The sequence below is a fragment of the Plutella xylostella genome, chromosome 17 (genome assembly GCF_932276165.1).
Source record: "Plutella xylostella chromosome 17, ilPluXylo3.1, whole genome shotgun sequence".
Classification (NCBI taxonomy): domain Eukaryota; kingdom Metazoa; phylum Arthropoda; class Insecta; order Lepidoptera; family Plutellidae; genus Plutella; species Plutella xylostella.
Genome location: NC_063997.1, coordinates 212,427 through 236,956, shown reverse-complemented (window position 1 = coordinate 236,956; position 24,530 = coordinate 212,427). Strand labels below are relative to the sequence as shown.

The following is a 24,530-nucleotide window of genomic DNA, read 5'->3' as shown; positions in this document are numbered from 1 at the left end:
ATCATAATAAAAATAATAAATCAATAAATCATCTCGTAAATTCAAATAATATCTAATCAAGGCTAACGCAATGGCCCCCTCGACAGCTTGTATCTACCCAGATAGAAAGACACTGGCGGCGGTGGCGCGGCGTGTATATTACATGAGCCCGGCAGCCGCCAGCCCTAGCCCGCGACTCCACTATCCCTTCCCCGCCTGAATATTTAAACCACCTAATTGGATTTCATTGTGGATGTCCGACATCGCAGACCACACTATTTATTTTTAGGCCCAACCTTTGTCGGTCGGAGATAGCCACCTCATTATAGCGGCTTGTCTGGGGCCGCGGCCAGATCGGGAACCTACCTGTCCGCTGGACACTGTAGATTCAATTGGATTGTTTAAAACATGTATCTTTACTTTCATTATGTTTTGTTGAATGGCACGTCATAATGGCTTTGAACTATAATAATAAGTTTACCATTTTGGTGCGATCATTAAGCTGACGCCTCGTACGGAGTGACAAATGAGAGTATCGACCTCAATCAACCTCAATACATCAACTCTTTCAGATAATCTTTCCACACTTGAATGTGACTTGTTTGCACGCATGTTATTGATGGTGTGTTTTGTCAACAGAGCAGAAGGAGGGCGGCACGCAGCTGAAGCTGATCATCGACTACCCCAACGGCATCCAGGCGCTCTTCAAGCCCATGAGGTGACGTAATTAATCACTCACACGCACCCTTGCTACCCGCCGGCGATCAAAACTTTCCACTCACTTGTAGTGCAAATAACATAGATGCGATTTCCCCTTGCGCGCCCTGGACTGTTTGTAGTAAGTCCCACGCGAGTTAGTCCGCAGTACACAAGTTCGGTCAACTCGGGTTGTTTGAAGTGCTTTGTACAAGCGGCTCCGGAACTTTCCTGTCACCTGCTTGTGGTGCGTTACTTCCAGGTACTTCGCAAGTTGCTGTAAGTACTCGATCGGCTTAGACCCGCGCATATTCCCCGCAACTATGAGTGCTCTCCAACTATAAGTCCATCTTTTATTTCTTCAACACATTGTTCGAACACTGTTCGAGTTAGTATTTTCTTTGTTGGTAGTTTACACAATGGCTCGCATGAAGACTCGGCTAACAATTGAAACTACACTTATAAATACTTACATCTTGAAATGTATTCATGAGAAAACTGAAGAAAAATCAGTGTGAAATAAAACTCAAGCGGAAAGTATTCGAAGTAACAAGCTCCGTTACCTGAGCCAAGTTGCATTTGCGGGAAAATTATAGACTCGGGAGGATTTCCCGAAGACATATTAAGAGGCCCGGTTGGATCGCACGGCTCACCAGGGGACCATAAATTACTTGACAGTCGATACCAACCCTTCTCCGTGCGAGGCCAACACTTTTATCACCTACCTCCTCAATAACAATGTTTGCTTGGTAGTTACAAGAGTCAGATGCGCGGATCTATGTGATTTTCATGTACACCTAACATAAGATATAGCACAATAAAATTGTACTGTATTGTACAATAGCGTAATACCTACCTACCAAATTCTCAAGAGTCTCAATAACTTTCAGCGGATCAGTTACCCGACACCTCACTTTATAGATTTGTTTCAATCGCCGCCAATTTTTGTCAAGCACTTGAATTTTATGCGATGGGAAGTGTTTTCCCTGAGCTATCGCGCCACCGCCGGGTAGAATAACTGCCTCTTTTGGCGAATATTGAATTTCGATCTGTTACATCTATGTCTCGTCTGTTTGATTTACATAATGCCGTACAGCTTGGTGATAAAGGCTAGTTTGGCTAGACGGTGGCTCGTTAGACCGCGCGTGTCGTATCGCGGCATCTCTTATCTTAATTTCTTCTTCATGCGGAAAATTCTCTCCGATTCGCATCAACTTCAATTTGCTTAAATCTGCAAATTACTTATCGTGGACAACCAAGTAAATTTTCATATGACTCCGCTTTTCAGTAACCTCTTTACCTAACAGTTATTGAGTGTTATTGTGTCGTAAAAACTTCGAATGAGATTATTAAGTATAATGTATATGATTTGTAATGGTACATGATGAATTTATATCAGGGTTCTTTCAATTGTCATGCTTTGGAGATTTCAGAGTTGTTTCATTGAACTGCTGATACCGGCGCGTAGCTCACAGACAACCTCCCTATATACTTATATCTGTAAGCTCAGCACGAGTTATCAATGTATTAAACGTTGGTTTTTGGTGCAGGTTCGCGCGTGACGTGCAGACGCTGCCGGACCACTTCTACTTCTCGGACTACGAGCGCCACAACGCCGAGATCGCCGCCTTCCACCTCGACAGGTCAGCTCCTAGTCATTTAACATTTTTGACTCTCTATTAGTAAAATTGCATGCGAATGAGGTTTTGTGTCCGTGCGTAGGATTAATCTTTGTTCGGTGCGATAAGGATCATGAACTCGTCCGCGCGCGGATAGCAGTAAGGTTTTCATGAATTTACACGTCCGCGTAGGTCATTGGCGTCGTACTGTACTGGGCCTAAATGAATAAAATAATTGAAGGCTTCGTAACATGTTTTTCCGCCTGGAAGTTTTGTTTTCAAAACTTATTTGGCAAGCTGTATGAGAATCTACAGCCCTATACTGCTACAGCTTCTCACTAGACCTCTCCTCCAGGATCCTGGGCTTCCGCCGCGCCATGCCTGTAGTGGGGCGCGTGCTCAACATGACCACGGAGATCTACGACGTGACAGAAGGCGACATCCTCAAGACATTCTTCGTGTCGCCGGCCAACAACTTCTGCTTCCACGGCAAGTGCTCGTACTACTGCGACACGGGCCACGCCATCTGCGGCCACCCCGACACGCTGGAGGGGAGCTTCGCCGCCTTCCTGCCGCCGGATGAGATCGCCAAGAGAAAGGTACGATCTTCTTATTATTTTTAGCGTGTCGGTGGAAAACATGAGAGGGTGAGGTTAGGCTAGGGTTTGTTCAGATTGATTAGATTAGCGTCATTTGCAGACTGCTAAGAAAAAAGTTCAAACTTTATGCGGGAGGCTTCTCTCTTTCGACTTGGGCAAACGGTGGGGAAGAAAACCGACACCTATTGCTTATATATAGTTAAGATACATAAGGTACCTACATAAACGATATTTTGTACGTCAAGCACAAAATTTTCCTACAAATAAAAGAAGTAAATACAAAAAATAAAGATTTCAAAAACTACGAAAGAAAAAGTAACATCCTACCTTCCTACTTATCATAATTTGTAAGACAACATGTTGGTTGCAGGTGTGGCGGCACCCCTGGAGAAGATCTTATCACAAGCGGCGGAAAGCTCAGTGGGAGCTCGAGTCAGATTATTGTGATACGGTAATTATTACACACTTTTTATTTCATCTTTTATCACTGCAATATTACACACTTTCTTTTACATTTGTACTGACTTACAGGCAGTTACTTCTCGGCTTGTTTCCCTTTTCACTTGGTCACTTGGTCACAATTGTTGTTGTCTAGTTAATGCTAACCGCAGCGTCTGGTTTCCCCGCACTGGGTCGGGCTATCAGTTTCTAAGTGTCGCTATCACTATCCGACTATCACCCACATAATAATATCCTAGACATTCTACGCACGAAGTAGGCACTGAGTACCGCTAATCGAGCGACATCGCGTTTATTATTCGCGGTCGCATCTCAGCCTTGCCGAGTGTTAGTGCTTTTACATGATTATAAAATTGGAGTACCTACTAGAGAATGTTTTTTGGTATTGGCTCTAGATATTATATGTATTGTCATATTGTCAACAAACGATTCATTTACAATACAATAGACGTAGCGGTTGTGTATATGATTGCTACCTTTTGCAACTCTTGTAAGTGCTGCAGCGCTGCTACTCTTACCAGCTCTTGGAAACTGCATATCAAGCAAAAGCAGCCCTGCTGGATGCTCCCCGGTAAACCGTTTAGTTACACACTAACAAATATACCATTTTGTTGCAGATCCGGCAGACGCCGCCGTACGACTCGGGGCGGCGGCTGCTGGACCTCGTGGACATGGCCATCTTCGACTTCCTCACCGGGAACATGGACCGCCACCACTACGAGACCTTCAGGTGCACCAACAAACTAGCATGTCCATATTACAGCTCCACACCAGCATTACGCTGTAGCAGTAGCATTGACTAATTGAAAGCTATTAAGACGCAGCTAAACTGGAGAAGTTTAGTAAAAGAGGAGCGTAAACTTTACAGTCAGTTAGCTTAGGCTAAAGGAGAAAGCACTTTCAAGCTCTCAAGTAACCTGCATATCTATAGAAACATGTAGCTGAACCTTATATAAACGCAGAAAAATACCATATTGAGTGTCTAGATCCCTGGAGTCTATATGTTCGCTTTTTGACACAGTCTCGACCAATTTCAGAATGTTCGGCAACGAGACGTTCACGCTGCACCTGGACCAGGGCCGCGCCTTCGGCAAGGCGTTCCACGACGAGCTGAGCATCCTGGCGCCGCTGCTGCAGTGCTGCCTCGTGCGCCACACCACGCTGCGCACGCTGCTCACGTGAGTACACCGCCACTAGCTGAGCATCCTGGCGCCGCTGCTGCAGTGCTGCCTCGTGCGCCACACCACGCTGCGCACGCTGCTCACGTGAGTACACCGCCACTAGCTGAGCATCCTGGCGCCGCTGCTGCAGTGCTGCCTCGTGCGCCACACCACGCTGCGCACGCTGCTCACGTGAGTAGATTGGCCAATAGCGAGCCAGAGGGCAGTTATCGTGTCTATAGCCACAAATACGGAGCCAGAATCCATTGAACGTGTTTACACCCAGCAATAACGAGCCAGCGTCATGCAAGTAATACTTGTTTACGTTCGGCGCACCTTGGGCGATCTGCAACTGATGGTAATCTGACTAGCCAGTGCCAAATCCTTTCACTACAGTGACAAACCCAAGTCTTGATCTTGTGTTTGTCACCGATACGATAGGAAGAAGAATATTGCACAATCTTATTGACACGTCCGTTTCTCCCCTCAGCTTCCACAACGGAGTTCCCTTGTCGGAGTCGCTCCGAGTGGCCATGGACGAGGACCCAGTAGCCCCCATCCTGTGGGAGCCGCACCTGGCGGCGCTGGACCGGCGCCTCGCCGTCGTGCTCGACGCCGTGCGCAAGTGCGTCGACAAGACCGCCGCCGCCGCCGCCGACGACAACGACGTATGACCGAGGCGCGGGCGGGCTACTGCGGGGTAGTGATGATGACCTAGGCACGAGCGGACTATAATACTACAGTGTATGTAGTGCAGTGATTACAGACGCTACTAGTCCAAGTGTGACGACGACGTGTGTGAAATTCAAAAGACTTTATAGACATAAGTTGTTAGTGCCAAAGATTGTCCAAATGTAAACGTCTCGATTTCATAATAATTTATTTACCATTCCACTTGTTCAATGCAGGCAATCGATTTATTTTTTTAATTATAGAGTAGGCTTACGGTTCTTTTGTTTTGTGAGCCGTTTGTGAAATGCCAATTAAACCTATTGAAACGATTGTACAAATGTTGATATTCCTGATGGAAATACAGTGTTCTTTTAATAATGTTGAAGCCTCGTTGTGGCTTTTATTGGTTTGATTCTATTTTGTTTCAAGTTACTTTATGTTGTTAACAAAGTATTTTATTTTTATTTTCATTTATTTGTATTCGTGTTTACGAGATGATTTATCTAATTATGTAGCTAATTTAAGTGTAAAGTGCAATCATGGTGTACATATTTTAATGCAATTTTTATTAATTTTAAGTTAATCCTTTGATAGCGTTTAAATTTCATAATTTTATGTGAAATCTGTTACCACTGGGAGCTCAAGGAGAGACATATCATAATGTGATTTAGAAAAAAAAATACAGCTATTGTCTGTCTTTGTTTCGTTTATGTAAATCATAATAATAGAGGCTATTCTGTAAGCAATTTTACACAAGTTGGTGACTTTTTTGTCATTCAGCTGATTGAATTTGTATAAAATATATTTTTCCTTTACATTTTTTTTATTCATACCGTACTATTTTATATTCTAATTCGCATTTTCATTATTTTATCGACTGAAATTAACGGTAGGTAATATATTATTTATAAATCTATTTAAATATGAATTGTACTGTAATCTTCTTCTTTGAAGTTTCGTCGTTTTATTTTAAATCTGTTGACACTAGGTAGATAATAAATTCAAATAATTTAGAGCCTGATTTAAAAATGTCTGGATAAAGGTTATCTATGAAAAAATCATACTGACGCTTATAGATTGAAATTAAGATAGTGAAACCATGATTTTTATCCAGACATCGTAAAACAGACGCATAATATAATTTCAAAGACAATTTATTTATTTATCTTTATGTTTGCTTGTTTCTGTCTGCAGTCTATATTCTATTTCGTTAAGTTTCTGTTTCTACGTTTGTTTGTGGTCGAGCAGCTTGGCCAGTAGAGAGGCAAGTCACTGGCCCCAGCTGCTCGCCGGTGTAAACGACTCTTCAGTCTCATATTGTTTCCATATTTACCAAGTACTGAAGTTGATTTGCCAAAGACGTATGTACCGTATCAGCCTCCGTAGACTAAATCCATACACAAAACTTTACAGAAATACGTACTCGTTTGTAAATGGTTTTATGTCCCTATTTCTGTATCGTTTCTCGATATGTTTGTTGTCTAGGAGGCTGATGTGATAACGATAACGAAGATGATGTAAAGTGTTGTTAAATGCAATGTGATGCTTAGATTGTATGGCGCTGTTGACTGTTTATAAATTAAAGTTAATTATTATGCGAAACTAGAAAAGTGATATTTATTCACCTTTACTTAGATAATTTTCAATCCAGATTCAACATAAGTATTTCTCTAATCTAATAATACATACCTATGTTCGTTACGATTGCTCGACCACAGCGAAGAATGACAAACGAGGAAGGTCGAGGACAGAGTATTGCGGCGCTCCTTATATCCAGTAGTGGATGATTACGATGTGATGAAGATGATTTCACGATGCCTAAAAACACTTGAAATGTGGTATAATTGTATATTCTAACGTTATGCTACTATTATCGGTAAGTACTGGGGCTCAAGCCATCTAATATCCGCCATGTCTATCGCCAAATAAAATAAAAGAAAGTAAATGTGTATCAAATTCGGCGGGTCCCAACAGGCGAGGCACACATAAAGGTCACATAAAACCAAAGACAAATATATAACCCTTCGTCGTCGTAAAATGAGATTGCGCATAGTTTTATAGGCATTTTTAAGAATACTATCACAGGGTTAAATGTTGGATAGTCGTATAAACCCTTTATGTTCAAAAAGGTAAGTGTATTTGTTGACATAAGATATAATTTAACCCCCTTATTCATAGAAAAGTTACAAGACGTTTTAACTAATAAACTGTTTTGTCCCTCTCCGACAAAGAACAATTTGTTCTTTGACAGAGAGGGACAAAACAGTTAATTAGTTAAAACGTTCTGTAACTTCTCTATGAATAAGGGGGTAAATGTGTAAAATATACTTACCCACTATTACCCACGCCACGGTGTCAGTATGATTTCGGTTTTCTTCATCTCAGTAAGTACCGGCTACCTATGTATACGGTAATGGTTGAAGCAGGCCAGAGGGCGTCCCACGCCAAAAAAAACCACTATAGTAATATTCAGTGGCTGCGACGGGAGGCGTCACATTGCTATTCGCGACACTGCATGAGGTACCCACGGCTCGCGACGACGCTGAATAATAATAACACTGATTTTGTGACAATATTTGTAAAGTTCTCCGCCAAAATGTGCTGTTTGCATAGCGAAGAGTGCGACATGGGCGAATTTCCATAGTGACTGAATGTTGAAAAGAAGGAGAATTAAGTTTGTCAGTACCTCTTCTGTAATAATTTGTAGCGGGGTAAGTAGGTACCTGCCTACGAATTGTTTCATAATACGACTTGAATTTCGTTAATTAGGAATTCTGTCCACAGCGAGCTTTTAATTTTAATAAAAGGTTTCTTGTTTCACTGGCAAATCTGATTACCCCATAAAACAAGGATCCTAGAAATTATGATGAAAAATTATAAGTTAAAAGCTATATTTTAATATACAATAAGTAATTTTTGTAACGGAGGAAAGTTGTATTTCAACATGACGTGCATTTTACGTATCTTGTTGCTCTCGATCTCGCGCTATAAAATTTGTTTCTCGGGAAAATTTACATACAACCTCGTTGAATCCGTCATGCGGCGATCAGGGATATTATGAAAAGGAAAAATAAACATATTAACCTACTCGTACTTACACGTTAAAGTTTATAAGTGGACGTTTGTCACTCATTGACGGGAAATATCCGGACTTTTTTATGAAATTCTGTATATTATACGCTAAGTTGGTATAAATAATTGTTATGGTTAAAATTATTGTTATTATAAATAAAAAAGGTAACACCCTAGACTAACACAACAGGCTTCTTTATATTCCTAAATACCCACGGGAAAACCTAATAATACGTTAATCAGCCCGTACATATGAACATACTTGCCATTGATATACCTATGTATTGTTACTTTTACTCGGCGCTGTTAACATGGTAATGTTTCGTACAGCACAAGGCTGCGAAAATCTTATTAAAACAAATAATGAGTAATTACGAGTGACCGGCGTGTCGCGAGCGCCCGGGGGCCACTCTACATGATGAAAAACTATGTTACGGAGCATTGCTGAGCGAGCCACGACTCTATCCCAAAAGCTCTTGTTGGTTCGTTTTTCATCAGTATAGAGTAACCCTCCTGCAATGGCGGCTCGGAGGTCCTTTTCATTAATTTTGAATTATTTTCTAATGAGACGACCCTCTGCTACTGACGCCCAGCCATTGTCTTCAGCTCTCATTTAAACAATTAATTAAGCTTTTTAATATATCTTGCACATAAATATACCTAGTCTGGCACCTACTTCGTAATAAGTTTTACTTTGTTACATGCCTCCTGTTCCTAATATACGTCTAGTGCACCTTAGCCAGTCATCGACTGACCCTAATCTGACTGCCCAAGTGGCTAATTTCTCACTACGGTGACAACCTCAGCTCTTACGTCTTTGACATCAACATGATAAAAAAAAATATAATCATGACAACGAGGAAAGTCCTGGCAGAATACTTCCCTTCGGCCGTCTATGGGACTGACTGGAGTTTTGGAACTGGTTCCATATGGTATAAGAGGAAATAAAATTACTTGTATGTTTGACCTGGGAGGTAATACAAATTGTATATGTAGCTTCTCTATTTCATCATTCTAGCTAAACGGTTCAACGGGAGTTCAACACGGAATTCATAAACAGGGTGTGTAGTTTTTGGGGTATGGTCGTATATAGATACCTTACCTACCTGACCGGTAACTAAGTTATGATATGATGGAAGCTGGGTAACTGCTACTACAAATAGCGAAGAGCTACCCCGGCCCCGCCGGTCGCTTCCTTCACTTCTCTAAATTAATTAGCATCAGTTTGCGGCGCTCAATATCAATTACATCTCAGAGATACGGAAATTTATGTTTCACTCGGTGTTTGCATCCTGGGACTCGGTTTATTGGTCAATTTACATAATTAATAAATACAAATACGATGTGTATCTATTTGTACTCATTATTTCCACCAAGCAAAGGTATTGTTTAGTGCTACACTACGAAGGTGCTACACTTAAATCAACTGATTATAATTTTAAAATTTACAACATGGCTTAAAATAATCATTTATGTAAATAAATAATAAGTTTAATTTATTTTTCACTAATAACTAACTGCCTAGTTACTTAAACAAAAATTATCTAGAAATAGATTTTGTTTAAGTAATTAGAAAATGTAGAATTTAATTTCTTACGCGTTCAAACACCACCATTAACACTTTGATGGGTGCGCTGCCGCTAGCTGAACTCGTTGATTGTTAAAAAAATGAAATAATTAAGGTGAAGTGACGGTAATTGATAAGTATCGAGCAGCTATCCAATTGATTGCCATTGTTAATGGGATTGGTTGCTGATACCGTCGGCGACAGTCACAGTCGCGTTAGCACGTTGCTCTTGCTGAAACGAACCCTGCCAGTGACACCACAAAATGAACTTCCTTCTTTTACTGTCACCCATGTTAGTGCCTACTATAAACGATTTCGTGACAAACCTGACGAGTGTTGCCCTAAACCTAGCTCGCAGCAACTACGACGCTCGCAAGCCCACCGCGGTGTCGTTCTGGAGCTCGGCGGGGGAGCCGGTGGTGGCGGGCTTCCTGCGCGGCTACCCCAACGCCGTGCTGACCACTGACCTGCGCCGCAACCGGACCATCGACGCCGACCAGTTCGTGTTCATCACAGAGTCGTCGCAGGACTACGACCTGATCTTCCGCGCGGTGAACTGGACTCGCGTGCAGCCCGTGGCGGTGGTGCTAGTGCTGCTGGCGCCCGCCCCGCGCGCTGCGCTGCGCCCCCTCGCCGCCGCCGGCTGGAGGCACAACGTCACCGACCTGTTCATCGTGCACCGAAGTAGCTGCGGGGGCGAGGTGCAGATCTCCACCTACCTGCCCTTCAGCGGCGGCCGCTGCGACAACGTGGAGCCGGTCACCCTCAGCTACTCCGACGCTCCAGTTATCTTTCCGAGGAAGTTTAAAAACTTCCACAAGTGTCCACTGAGAGTGTCGTTCGTGGAGAACCTGGGCAACGTGGTGGTGGTGCGGCGCAAGAACGGGGGTATACAGGTGCGCGGGACGGAGGGGCTGCTGGCGCGGCTGCTGGCGGCGCGGCTCAACGCCTCGCTGGTGCCGGTGTTCCCGCGCGACGGCGGGGAGTACGGCGGCGCGGCGGGGGGGCGCTGGACCGGCTCCGTGGGCGACGTGGTGCACGGCCGCGCCGACGTCTCCGCCGCCTCCGCGCTGCTCAACCTGGAGCGGTACCGCGCCACGCAGCCCACGCACAGCTACAAGGTGGCCACGGTGGTGTGGGTGGGCCCGCCGCCGCGCGAGCTGCAGGCCTGGGCCAAGGTGCTCATCCCGCTCTACAACGGCACCAGCATGTGGCTGCTGCTGGCCAGCGCCGCCTTCTACCTCGTGTCGGTGGCCATACACATCCTCCAGGATCCAGAGCACACGGCGAGGAACAACACCCTGCTGCACTCCGTAGCGATATTCCTGGGACAAAACGTGAGGTTCGAGACCAAATTCTGGTTGCTGAACAGCCTCTTCGCGATGTGGCTGTGGTTCTGTGTCATAGTGGCCATATTTTTTCAGGGGGAACTAGTGAAAGGCTTACAGCAGAGCATCCTGGAGCCCGGTATGACGACTTTCGAGGAAGCGGTGAAGGAGGTGAACGGCTACGGGGGCATCGCATCGCTGCTGAACTTTTACGAGGACGACGAGGAGTTCAAAGCGAGGTACCAGCAGATCAGCGTGAAGTCGACGGGCGCGAAGCTGCAGGCGATCTCGCGCGGGGAGCGGTTCCTGTTCGCGACGGACGCGCGGGCGGCGCGCACGTCGCGGCTGGCGCTGCAGCGGCTGGCGGGGGCGGTGGCGCGCGCGCCGGTGCCGCTGCTGGCGCGCGCGCGCTGGCCCGGCGCCCGCGAGCTGGACGCGCTGCTGCTGCGCGTGCTCGAGGCCGGCTTCTTCGAGAAGATCGAGGACGACTCGGAGGACCAGATCACGCTCAAGTACTTCTACCACCGCCGCGGCGGCGCGCGCCGGTTCAACGCGCTCGACCTGTACCACGTGAGCGGATGCTTCTACATCTACATCATAATGGTGTGTGTGTGCACTGCTGTGTTTGTTATCGAAATTATTTGGTTTAGGTTTTCGGAGAAACGAAAGATAATGTGTTAAATAATAAATTAATGTTTTTTGTCACCTAAAACGTTAATATTTGTGAAGGTAGTATGGAGATGCTGGAGGTGGTAGAGCATCCCCATGCAAAGGGAGGATCTTCCGACCAGGCCGGGTGGTGTGGCCTGGCGGGCAGCTGCCCAACGGTTAGCGTTGGGGATTTCTATATATTGCAGAGTAGGTGAGAAACTTCGAATGCGCGATGTAGGATTTTCATAGTAATTTGCGTAGTTCCCATACATCTTCTCTGTATTGCGTTCCGAGCGCCATCTGTTGATCTTCGTCTGAACTAGTGGCTAGGAGTCCGCCACAGTAGCAATGAAACGTGCAAATGCACCTGCGCTGCAATGTTCATGTCGAGCAGACGGCGAGCGGCGACTCTATTGTGACGATTTGTTTGAAGTCTTTCGCTTTGTTCAAATGTTATTTCAATTTATTTGCAGCAAATAATATAATGTTTCAGTAGACGTTTTTTAATAATCATTGTGTCAGTTTTAATACATAAAAAGTAGGTAAAAGCCTCTCTCTAGACTATAACATTTATTTCTTTGGATTCAATAAAGTAAGTATAAATTGACAGTCTTGGAAATATGCATAGTTTCGTAATAATTTTGTTATCGGTTTATCGAGCTAGACCAAAACCCAATATTATTATATACTTTCTATTAACCAATATTCTAACAATAGCTCAAATGACCAGGCACCGGTATTGAATGTATGCTCGGAGAATGTTGGCACAATCATGTAAATTGTCTCTGCGAGATCGCCGCCGGGACGGGACCATTTACTGATGGAAGGCAAACACCACTCCCTGCCCGCCTTTGATTACAAATACCCAACTTCGGAGCATAAACTGTTCATCACTTAGCACTAGCGTCTGAGACGGGCTGCTTGCATTCACTAACGTTATACGACTAATTATATTGGTTAGTTAGGTATATTGATAACTGTTGAAACGTTGAAATTGGGAAATACTTACATAATTATAAGGATATCTGGTTATAAAGTAGGTAATTGATGAAATAACTGGAGTGGACTCTTTCCCAAAAAGAGTAAGTTTTTAACTTTAAGTAAGTATACCGCAAGAAGAGTAGCAAAACACTGGAGGAAGTTAGGTTAGTGCATTTACACGAAAGAAGAAGAAGTAAGTACCTAATAAAGAACTTTTTTTAAAGGATGCACGATAATTTTCAGCTTGATTGTTTGGGATTATGTAATGTACAACCTGTTCGTTGTGACTTTTAGTTATTCTATGTATAGTTTTAACTATACGTATCTACTTAAATTTACCCGTACCTACACATATTTTTCTTATAATTACCTTTAGAAGCAGTATCAGTAAGCACCTGCAAGTACCAGGCGGGCAGCGCTCGGCGGAGTGTCCCGGTGTCCCGGTGTCCCGGTGGCTCGGGGTCGCTCGGCACGTTTAATTGTTGATCCACACGGCGCGTCCCGCCCATACGTCTCCCGGATCGGGGTGGCCTGTGTGCCACTTGGGGTCCGTTACTACGGTTGCATTTGGGTTTATCTCTAAGTTTTTATAATTACTTCTTCTTTTAAACTTAGCGGTAATCCGTAACAACCTGATTATATGTGAGGTTTCAGAGGTTCACGAAACTTTCGAAGATTTTTCATCTAGGAGAAAAGATTAACCTTTCAGGAAAGAAGAAAATTAATTTTACACTGGACGCCGAAGAATTACAAACGGGTCAAATATCATCTGAATGTGACGAAAACGAATCAAAAGTGACAAATAAAATAGACCGCTTTACTATAAATCAAGGTAATTCATCAGATCTATCGAATAAATCACCTCAATCAGTCAAGACATCTGAGGCCAAAGAAAATCCCCGGAGAATTATTATTGTTGGTTCTCAACAATGTAGAGGCTTAGCTAAAGCGACCAGTATAAATAGAACACATTCACCGAATGGGAACTACCAAGTCTCTTCGTTTATCAAACCGAACGCGCAGTCAGAGGACATCGTCAACTCCATGAGGACCGAAGACTTTGGAAATCAGGACACAGTTGTCCTTTGTTTAGGCGAAAATGACTCAAACCCTACTAAGGTGATAAAAGAACTTAGTTACGCTCTAAAACTGTGCGAAAACTCTCATCTCATAGTGTTAAGTGTAATCAGTAGTACTCATCTCAACGAATTTATGCTAAATAGCACTTTAAAAACATTGTGCAACAGCTCTAAAAACTGCAGATTTCTAGACATTTCAGATACTTATCCACACTACTATGATAAAAAAGAATACCTCACATACACGTCTAGAGCAATAAATTTTGCTATTGACTGTACAGCCTATAATGATAGATTTATAAAGAACATTAAAACTGAAATACAAAAAAATATGATATCCTCAAAAAAAACTAATAATATTTACACTGACACACCTAAAGGTGAGGTCACGACGCCAATACAAAACATTTTGAATAAAAATATATTTTTTCGTCTCTCCTCGCCCATCTAAATATACTCTGACATGTTTCCATCAAAACATTGCCGGCTTACTAGGCAAGCGAGAACTCCTAGAAATACTACTGTATGATTTAAAAACAAAAAATGTATTAAACGACTTTGTCTGCCTAAGCGAAACTTTCTTAAAACAAGGTGCGGAAAATAATGCACACCTATCTGGCTATAAATTGAGTTCTTCATACTCGCGTAAAACACAAAAAAGAGGAGGTGTTTGTATATTTACTAGGGTTGATATACCGGTAAAAGAAGTGACATATGTTAAAGACTATGCAATAGAAAAAGCCTTTGAATGCTGTGCCATAGAAATTCCACAGATAAAATGCATAATAGTATGTGTGTATCGCACTCCAGCCTCAAACGTAAACGTGTTTTTTACCCAACTGGAATGCGTTCTTCAAAGACTTAACAGCAAGCATAAAAAAAACACTATTCTGTGTGGCGACTTCAACATCGACATACTTAAAAGTACTAAAGAAACCAAGGAACTTATGACATTACTCGAAAACTATAACATGAAATTACACATAACAGAACCCACCAGGCAAAGGACATGTATCGACAATATTGCAAGCAACATACAGAATATAGAGACATCTAAAGCTCTGCAAAGTGGGTTGTCTGATCACAATACCTGTCAAATTTTGACGTTTTTAACGGATAAAAAGATAGATACAAAAAAAAACTACTTCATAAAAAAGAAAGATTATAGTCGGGAAAATTTAGAGAAGTTCCAGAACTGTTTAAAATCACTATCCTGGTCTGAAGTATTAGAAATTGAAGATCCAGACTTAGCGTTTAACAAGTTCAAAGAGTATTTCGATTTATTTTTCTCACTATGTTTTCCTACAATTAGAGTTAAAATTAAGGCAAATATCACAGGATTGAAATGGCTAACACCGGGTATAAGACTGTCATGTAAAAAAGCAGACAACTCAGGTATAAATACTACTCTACAAAAAACCTTGAAGATAAATATACATACTTAAATTACTCAAAAGCTCTAAAAAAATGCATAAACCAAGCACAAACAACAACAAACAAACGCTACATATCGCAATCAAAAAATAAATGTAAGGCTATATGGAATATAATTAAAGAAAATAGTCAATCCATGACATCAAGTAACATAAACCAAATAGTATTAAATAATCGAATAATTACAAACCCCGTTGAGATAGCCACAGCGTTCAACAATAAATTCATAGAAAAAGAAGCCAAATCATTCTATAAATACCCAAAAAATATAGACAATTTAAAAGCCAGAAACCCAGAGACAATGTTCGTATATCCCTGTGACCCTGAAGAAATAATTAAAATCATTCAGACGCTTAATCCGACCAACTCCGTCGGCTATGATGGTTTTAGCACAAAAATAATTAAATACTGTAAGCATGAATTAGCATTTATATTGTGTTATTTAATAAATAGGTCGTTTGCCATGGGTCGATTTCCAAAAGCTTTGAAACCATCAATCATTAAACCTCTCCATAAAAAGGGGGATGTTCATGACATAAATAACTACCGACCTATTGCCCTTATTAGTATATTCTCAAAAATATATGAAAAAGCTATGCAGAATAGGATGAATAAATTTTTAGACAAACACAAAATAATTAAATTAGAGCAAAATGGTTTTCAGAAACATAAATCAACCAGTCTGGCAGGTTTTCAGTTAATGAAAGAAATTATAGAGTATGTAGATAAGGGGAAACCAGTAGCTGTAATTTTTTTTGATATGACGAAGGCGTTTGACTATGTTTCTCATAAATTGCTACTTGACAAATGTGAAAGCATAGGTATCAGAGGTCTGGCATTGAAATGGCTAAGCAGTTACCTATCCGATCGCCATCAAACTGTAGAGATAACAGCACTCTCTTATGCCAATGAAATGGAAGTACACAAGTCTTTTCCTGAAATAAATGAATACGGCGTCCCTCAGGGAAGTGTCCTAGCACCATTGCTGTTCATACTGTACATTAATGACCTACCTGACATAACTAATAATAAATGTATACTATTTGCTGATGACATTTCCATGACTATCAAATGTATTGACGATAGAAATTTTGAATCAGATGTGAATGCTAGTATAGATAAGGTAACAAAATGGTTGGAAGCTAATAACTTACATGTAAATGAAAATAAAACTAAATATATTCAATTTAGAAATAACAGAATGGCATTAAAAAATATCAATGTGAAATGTAATAATATTGTAATTAATCATACGCCATCTACCTCTTTTTTAGGCATTGTAGTTGATGAACATTGCTCTTGGCTGCAGCATATTGAAAATGTGTGTACTAGATTAAGTAGATTTGTCTATGCTCTCCACCGACTACAGAAAACATCTGACTTGCACACGGCTTTGATGGCATACCACGGGTATGTAGCATCCGTATTAAGATATGGTCTAATTCTATGGGGAAATTGTAGAGATATAGACAGGGTATTTATTCTACAAAAGAAATGCATCAGAGCCATCTGCTCAGCACATCCCCTTGATTCTTATTTGAAGCCACTATTTAAGAACCTAAAAGTACTGTCACTTCCAAGTCTCTATATTTATGAAATGGCATGTTTTGCCCACTGTCAAAGACATACACTTACTAAATACTGTGATGTTTGTTCTTTTAATACTAGAAATCCCAACAAAATTATAGTTCCGCCATGCAGAACTGAGTTTTGCAAAAGAGGTTGCTATCATATGCTCATAAAGATATATAATAAGCTCCCACAGTCAATTAAGTACTTACCTTTAGCTAGATTTAAGGTCTCACTACATAAATGGCTAATTAAAATGTGTTTCTATAATGTAAATGAGTACCTCTCTTTAAATAAAATAAATATGGACTAAGAACTAATATTCGAATACCTAATGTCACTTAATTATAATAATCATAATCAGAAATGTAAAAATATACTATTTTATACATAAGTTCTAGACATAATTTTTGCATACCTGAACAGGTGAAATGTGTAGATCGTTATTTATTATACTGACCACCTATTGTACGACATTTCTGGCAAATAAACTATTTCATTTCATTTCATTTCATTTCATTTCATTTCATTTCATTTCATTTCATTTCATTTCATTTCATTTCATTTCATTTCATTTCATTTCATTTCAAAGCGCCTTTGATCAAAAAGTAAAATCAAAGGATCAATCATGATATCGCGATTTGCTTTAAATACGACGATATTGTTTATTGAATACAATTAGAAGTATTGTCAGAATTACTATTAACATTATTCGTAAAAACAATGACCCAAATAAAGTTTGAAGTAAACTTTTTATCTGTACCAGAACTAATCGGTTCGCAAGTGGGCACCCGGCGCGCCGGCGCTATCTCGCTTCAGTAAGTTACCTCCATTTTTCCACTTGATTTTACTTATTTGTCTCCGGACACTTTAACCTTTGCCCGGATATCCGGATAACAACCGCCCGGGGCCCCATCCTGCTGCCTCCGGACATTTGCATTTTAAACCGGAACTAATTACCTTATTGATGAGCTCTAAGATATTATCACAACAGTTGCACATCGTCCTTAGTACTTATAAATGAACTGAATTTTGAAAATATATGTAGAATGGTAAAAATAAAATGGAAATTTATAGAAATATATAGATCTTATGGAAGAAAGATGTCTCAGTCACATAATACTTACGTAAACGATAACATAAAATACACCCGTCCATTACATTTATTTTATCTTGTTTCAATATTCAGTTTTTAAACATTACTTACTGTAAGCTTTCATAGTTGTGTTTGAGTCGCGACATGGACAATAGCATTTTGTCAGCACAATATTTTTATTCAACTATAATTTTATTCTCCATTAAGAATAGCGATTTAAATGGCGATAATGAGAGTACCTAAATGCAGAATAAATTCATATTTCTAAACTTGTATCAACAATTTGTACCAAGTTAATATCATCAGAGATCTGATACGTCGGTGGTTAAACTTATGCAGATTGTGTTGAGTTGGAAACCGGAACTGGCGTGGAGGCGGCCGGCTCGTGTTACTATACGTGTAGGTACTCAGTATCTCAGGTTAATAATCACTTATTACAGAATATGGAACACAATATCAGTATCTACTTGTTTGTAAGGATTCAACTGTAAACATCTTAAGCAATAGCTGGGTCCGCACCGGTGTATTCGTAACAGAAATTTTAGTTTAATGTAATTATATTTCTATTTTTAGTATAATTAGGAATCGATCATCGGCATTAATGTGATTATATTATGTTGTTTATTGTTTATATCATCAACCTACATCGATAGTCAGTATGCGGTAATGGCCGAGCTAAATCGTAACCAATCACTCTGTAAAAAAATGTCACGAGTGATTTGGCTAAAGAGATTTATGGTTATTGAAGATATGAACCGCAGATAGCGGCTGTGGGCTGAAATCAATTTGTATGGAAATTTGGGCAGTCGAGGGCCTGGAGTAGTTACCCTTACAACCATGAATGTATACAGGACAGGTGAACAACATAGTCAAGATAACATGAGTTATAATGTTCCGCTCTATTTTGAGATAAAAATACAATATGACGTTATTGAAAAAATACAAAAAAACAGTGCCTATATTACATTACAAAGTAAGAGTAATCTCAATGGGTGGCTCTTTCGCTATAAGCGATATCTTTAAGGCCACCTTAATACCAATACTATCGGTGTGTGATAGTTTTTTTTTTAAATACAGTATTACAATTTTGCAGTAGGTAGTATATTCCCGTGGCGGCTCCCACTTGCTCACAGTGACGGTGAACACGGCGGCCACGCATGGCATGCTTTCACGTCAAAAACACATATTATCGAAAAACCATAACTCTCCCATTTCTATAGCGCATTACCAGTGGTGCCTAAACAATACAAGCGGCCATTCAGCGGCGTCACGCGCCTTGTGCCGAGCATGTCCAGTAGATAAATTGCATGCCTAGTTAGTACTAAAGCGAGTATTCGGGCCTATGCAACTATGGAATACAATTTAAAATGATGTTACAGGTATTGGTTCGTTATTTTGGCATCATAAAGAGCTTAGACGCCCACCAGCTCGTTGACCAAAGACTTTGGACCGGTAGTTGATAGCTAGATGAGGATCCAGCACAGTGTTGCATTGCTTTACTTGGGCTATGTTGACTTGTATTTTGACCTCAAATTATATAATTTTTTGCGCATTATCGGCAGCGTGGACGTACTGAATTCAGCACGGTCTAATGTGCCATCGACGGTACATACAACACACCCGTCCTCGCTTGTACCTAGTCACGGGAATGCGAGCTCTGTTCCCTACTGCTACTATGTATGTGTGTGTGTTCGTGTGTGTGAGGCAGGATTTATGACCACAGCAAATATTGTTTGAACTCGGAACCACTTCCAATATCGCCGGCCATGATTCTTTGTAAAGCCGTGTTGGCGCACACGCTGCCCGGTGCAGCTGATGGAATGCATCTCAATCTGAACTGCACTAGAATTATATTGACAGTTTACAGATGGCTTATAGAGGTATATAGGACATATAAGGTACGCCAACTTTCATAATTATGTCAAGGGACGAAGATCCAAATAATATTTTTGATAGAATTTTTTATTTAACGTAGGTAATATTCATACCTCATTATAATTCTAATCCATATCTTTAAATTGAATAATGTCTAAATATCCTACTCCTTTTCTCTATCTTCCTGTAATTTTGTGCATAAAAAAAAAAAAACTAAGCTTTTCGTAGCGCTACGAAAATCCTGCTACGCGCTACGGTGCTACGCAGATTCTCGTAGTAATTTCGTAGCCATCGTTGAAAGTTTTCTTGAGCGGAAAACATGCCTGAACCCTTTATATTTGTTAATCACTATTTGTACTTTTTATCTTATCTGAAGACATGATTATTATATAACGGCAAACTCCTCTACCATTCCATTATCATTTAGCATGTGTGTGTGTTTTGTAGCATTTAATGCACTCACGTGCCTACCTATGGCCCCCCCGCAGCCTCTCGGCTACAGCCTGCATCTGACGGCGCACGTCGGCTCACTGCGAGCGCTACTTGTTGTTGCTAACACTGATTTGTTCATTGTTGGACAGGTGTAGAACATTGTTCGCTTCCGAAACATACACACTACAGAACCGTGGAACACTTCATATGCTGATTATAACATCTTTCTATTCTAGTTTTTTCTGTGTTTCTTTGTGCCACTACTCACTATTACCACTGGTAATATCATAGTAAAGAAAATTTAATTTGTTACATTTTAATGTCGATATCATTAGCCACCGACTGTGTAATTTATCTTCATCTACGCGAAGTAATTTATAAATCGTCTATATTATTAGCTTCAACTAGCACATAATCAATTACTACACCACGGGGTGTCATTAGATGCCTCATTTCTTTAATGGGACGGCGTACGTAGACATCATTGAGTTTATTACTTCTATGGTAGACAACTAGACACGTCTGTAATCTGTGAAATGTAATTCCATAGGGCTTGCAACAATACTATTAATCTTATTTTTAAATATAAAACCGTACACTATATAATATGTATTTATAAAAAAGTTTATCAAATAAACTAATATCTTAGACACCGAGCTCGACATGAAACTGAACTACGAACTGCAATGACTATTAAAATTAGCCTGTAGAAGCCGCGCCATAAAATATGTGGCATAATGCGTAATGGCGGCACCAGCAGCTGATCCGATAGAGGTATCTGCATCGGCAATAACCGTCCATCTCTGGGCGGGCGGCGGCGGGGGCGGGCGGCGGGGCGGGCGCCGGCGCCGGACGCGATCTAACCGATTCCTGTCTCTAGTGAAACATCACCGATTTTAACTGCGAGCTCCATTTTCGAAAGTCCTCTTTTTAAATAAGTTGCTGTAGTGATTTTGTGTTACTGTTACAGTTCACTACATTTTTGTTAAATTCGTTAGAGTTCAAACAACATCTACGTCTACACTCATATGGAAAGTAGCTACAATACTAAACCATTTCCAAAAATCTTTCACTATTAGAAAGGTTATATATTATATTTCCGAGCGCGGATGCTATCTTAATATTATGTTGAAGAATGTATTTTTGTATGAACCAGACGATTTTAATTGTTTTACTTGCACTTGCGAACTTCCAGACATTCCAGTTAAATATCATCAATTTTAAATATATACACTACAAACACTCACACCTTGTACTAATGTACTCCCTTGCGGGGTAGGCAGAGGTGCATTGCTGCACCCACTTTTCGCCAGTGTTATGTTAGTCCCAATGTAATAGGGGGCGGGCCTATTGCCATTTTACGGGCACATCCGAGACCCGAGAACAAATGTCTGTGTTAAACAAATATCTGCCCCAGCCGGGAATCGAACCCGGGACCTTCGGCTCAGTAGTCAGGGTCAATAACCACTACACCATTCAGTCGTCTTTTTAAAGCAATTTTAATAACTAGATTTAAATAGGGCATATAAGGTTTAAAGTAAAAAAAATTACGAAAACTTATACTGAGTGAACATTACAAATTCAGTGTATTCAGATATATACTAAATACTTAGTTAAATATATAAATTTTATTGACTACAGATTGTTTCATCGTATTGAGCCTGTATTTAGGATGATAGGTAAAAGATTGTTTTTCTTTCTACAATCTTTAATTAACTAACAAACAACTCTTTTAATACTGCTTTCATCATGAAAATAACAATTCTTAGATTGTATTATTTATTTGTCCCGCTCCTTCATCTTATCCCTTTATAATTACATTAACAAGAAGGCTGTATTTAAATGAAAATAAGCCGAGAGGGAAATTCTTAATGAATGAAATAGCCGCGATTTATGAAATATAATCACAACTGTAGGCTCGTGATTGAAATATTTAAGGACATTGTTATTTCCTCTGGCGATGTTTGCCCTAACACCCTTCGGAATTCAAGCACAGTTTACGTACTCAGGCAGTTGTAAATTGGAATTGTTAACTACATATATACAAGGACTTTAGATAGAACGCGACAGTGCTCTTAGTAAATTCTAAAAACGAATGTAAATCTTGAATGGTGGCATCCTTTAATGTTTTGGTGTTTTAGTAATTATTTACTTACATCTTATACATGCAGGTATATAGCGTTTTTTTGGTGTACGGATCATCATTTTTCAATATGAATAAAACCAATAACTATCAGTGAAAATAAATTAGAGTAACATGGTAAAAACGGCTTCTTAATTAATGGACAAATGGTAGTAAAACATGGCCACTAATTTTTTTCTTAGCCTTTTGTTTGAAATGAAACCAAAGTATCTCTGCGAGGAAGACTAAGAAGCACGCGAATGCGGCGATGAGGAGTATGAAGAAGCAGCCGCTGAGGTGGTGCAGCGTGAGCGCCGAGTAGGTGAGGTCGGCGGCGGGGGCGGCGTGGAGCAGGTGGCGCCACGTGTAGTCGGCCACGAGGCGGCGGTACAGGCCGGCCCCCACGGCGCGCGCCGCCGCCGCCCGCAGCGCGCCCGCGCCCGCCCAGCGCGCCCGCGCCAGCACGCCCACCGGCGCGCGCGCCACCCGCTCCTCCACTACCGCCACCGCCGCGCCGCTCTGCAGCACGCTCCACAGGTCCACCGCCAGCAGGAACCTCCTCCCCCTACCTATGTCCCCCAACATGGGGTGCACCTCATCCAAACGTAACACCTTAAACTTCTTCAAGATGGTCGTGTTTCTGTAGAAAGTGGCGACGGAGTCGGCGCCTCCGTACTGGTCGACGAGCTGCAGCGCGCGCGCGAGGGTGGGCACGCGGGGCGGGGGGGCGCCGCGCTCCAGGCTGCGCACCAGCTCGCCCTGGTACACGATGCGCACCACCAGGCAGAACCACAGCCACAGCGCGAGCAGCCGGTCCAGCACGCCGCCCGCGCGCGCCCAGCGCACCGGTTGGCCCAGGAACACCGCGCACGTCTGCAGCACCGACAACTTGGGAGCCTGTTCTTCACAGTTCCGAATTGATATTTTATTGAAAACTGCCGCCACCGAGAGGAACACGGCGGCCGTGAGACACACCAGCGCCGTGGTGCACGAGAGCAGCGGCAGCAGCACGCGGGCCCACGCGCGGCGCGTGGACACCCGCGGCAGGCACCACACCAGGTCCAGGTGCTTGTACGCGTGAGTGACCTGGACCGCCTTGAACCTCTCCACGGTGAAGATCGCAGACGATGCGGAAATATCCGCGCGGTTGTACACCAGGTCCGCCATGATTCCTGTCCAAACTCCGTCTTTCAAGACTCCGAATGACTTTTCCGCGGGAAATACTGGTACTAAGGTTGAGTTCAAAATATCGCACAAGAGGGTCACAAAGTTCCCTTCTATACCGTCGATCTTGAATATTCCGTTCGAATTAGTAAAGATGTTGAACGGCGCGTGCTCGATGAGCGACACCCGCAGCGGGCAGCCGTGGAAGTTCCTGAACTTCTCAGGAAAGAATTCACTGACGTCGCCAGCATTTGTTGTGACTGGTCGATAATCATGACATCTTTGGCTATTATTAGGAAAATAGGTTGTAACTTTTACATTCCCGTCGCCACCACGCGTTACAATAGCTAAATCGCTGACATCAGCCTCCCAGCTCGCTTTAGTAATACTGAGTAGTTTAGCTTCATCTACATTGTCATCTAGCAACACTAGGATCACCTTGATGGGCTCGACCTGGTCAGGCTTGATCATTACCAGAAGTGTTTCATAATCCTCAGCATCGGTAGCGAACAGCACGTGTTGGTGGCAGGCCCGGCTGGCGTGGCTGTCCGCGAGGTCCACGGTCAGCACGGAGCCACTGTAGGAAGCCAGGAACTCCGTGGCCTCACTCGGTGCGTCATTTCTCCAAGATACGAGCGTGATTTTCCTCGGATTGTAGTTTTTACTGACTGCACCTAGCGCTACGTCCACTATATTTGAAGTGGAACTGCCAATAGATACCAAAATTTCGTAAATTAATAATAGCATCGTAATCGTTATTTTAGTGAGTTAGTAGAAACGTCTGCACTACAATGTAATGGAGGGATTATAATACAGTAGGTTTGATGAAGCTACAGTAGGCTTGTTCAAGCGGCTTGGCTTTTGTTTACCCTCTAAGCCGTTAATTTGTTGTTTGTGTACACAGTCAAGTCTTATATTACGTGTATGGCGCACGTCCACAGCCTATTCACTTGTTTTTACTGCCTCTTAATGATAC

The 24,530-nt window shown here is 41.8% G+C and overlaps 3 protein-coding genes across 8 annotated transcripts in view; 2 read left to right on the top strand and 1 right to left on the bottom strand.

Moving 5' to 3' along the window:
• Nucleotides 1–6,786, top strand: part of LOC105398466 (extracellular serine/threonine protein CG31145) — a 63,995-nt gene extending 57,209 nt beyond the window's left edge. For 5 of the 6 annotated variants that reach the window (XM_048626695.1, XM_038108773.2, XM_048626694.1 and 2 more), the window contains 7 exons: nt 619–697; nt 2,226–2,318; nt 2,650–2,893; nt 3,264–3,344; nt 3,970–4,082; nt 4,390–4,530; nt 5,003–6,786. In XM_048626695.1, the coding sequence (XP_048482652.1) occupies nt 619–697; nt 2,226–2,318; nt 2,650–2,893; nt 3,264–3,344; nt 3,970–4,082; nt 4,390–4,530; nt 5,003–5,186 (935 nt within the window). In that variant the 3' untranslated portion in view covers nt 5,187–6,786. Of the gene's footprint in view, nt 1–618; nt 698–2,225; nt 2,319–2,649; nt 2,894–3,263; nt 3,345–3,969; nt 4,083–4,389; nt 4,618–5,002 lie in introns of all 6 variants that reach the window. The other variant, XR_007267222.1, reaches the window with a different exon arrangement.
• A 3,327-nt stretch (nt 6,787–10,113) lies between these two features.
• LOC119691497 lies at nt 10,114–11,832 on the top strand. The gene has a single exon (XM_038109111.2). It carries the CDS (start codon nt 10,114–10,116, stop codon nt 11,830–11,832), a length of 1,719 nt encoding a protein of 572 aa, XP_037965039.2.
• A 10,709-nt stretch (nt 11,833–22,541) lies between these two features.
• On the bottom strand, nt 22,542–24,316 carry LOC119691508. The gene has a single exon (XM_038109128.2). It carries the CDS (start codon nt 24,299–24,301, stop codon nt 22,547–22,549), a length of 1,755 nt encoding a protein of 584 aa, XP_037965056.2. The 5' UTR covers nt 24,302–24,316; the 3' UTR covers nt 22,542–22,546.
• Nucleotides 24,317–24,530: the final 214 nt, after the last annotated feature.

Coding starts and splice junctions, on each gene's coding strand:
- LOC119691497 (XM_038109111.2), top strand. CDS start 10,114: ATGTTAGTGCCTACTATAAACGATTTCGTGACAAACCTGACGAGTGTT.
- LOC119691508 (XM_038109128.2), bottom strand. CDS start 24,301: ATGCTATTATTAATTTACGAAATTTTGGTATCTATTGGCAGTTCCACT.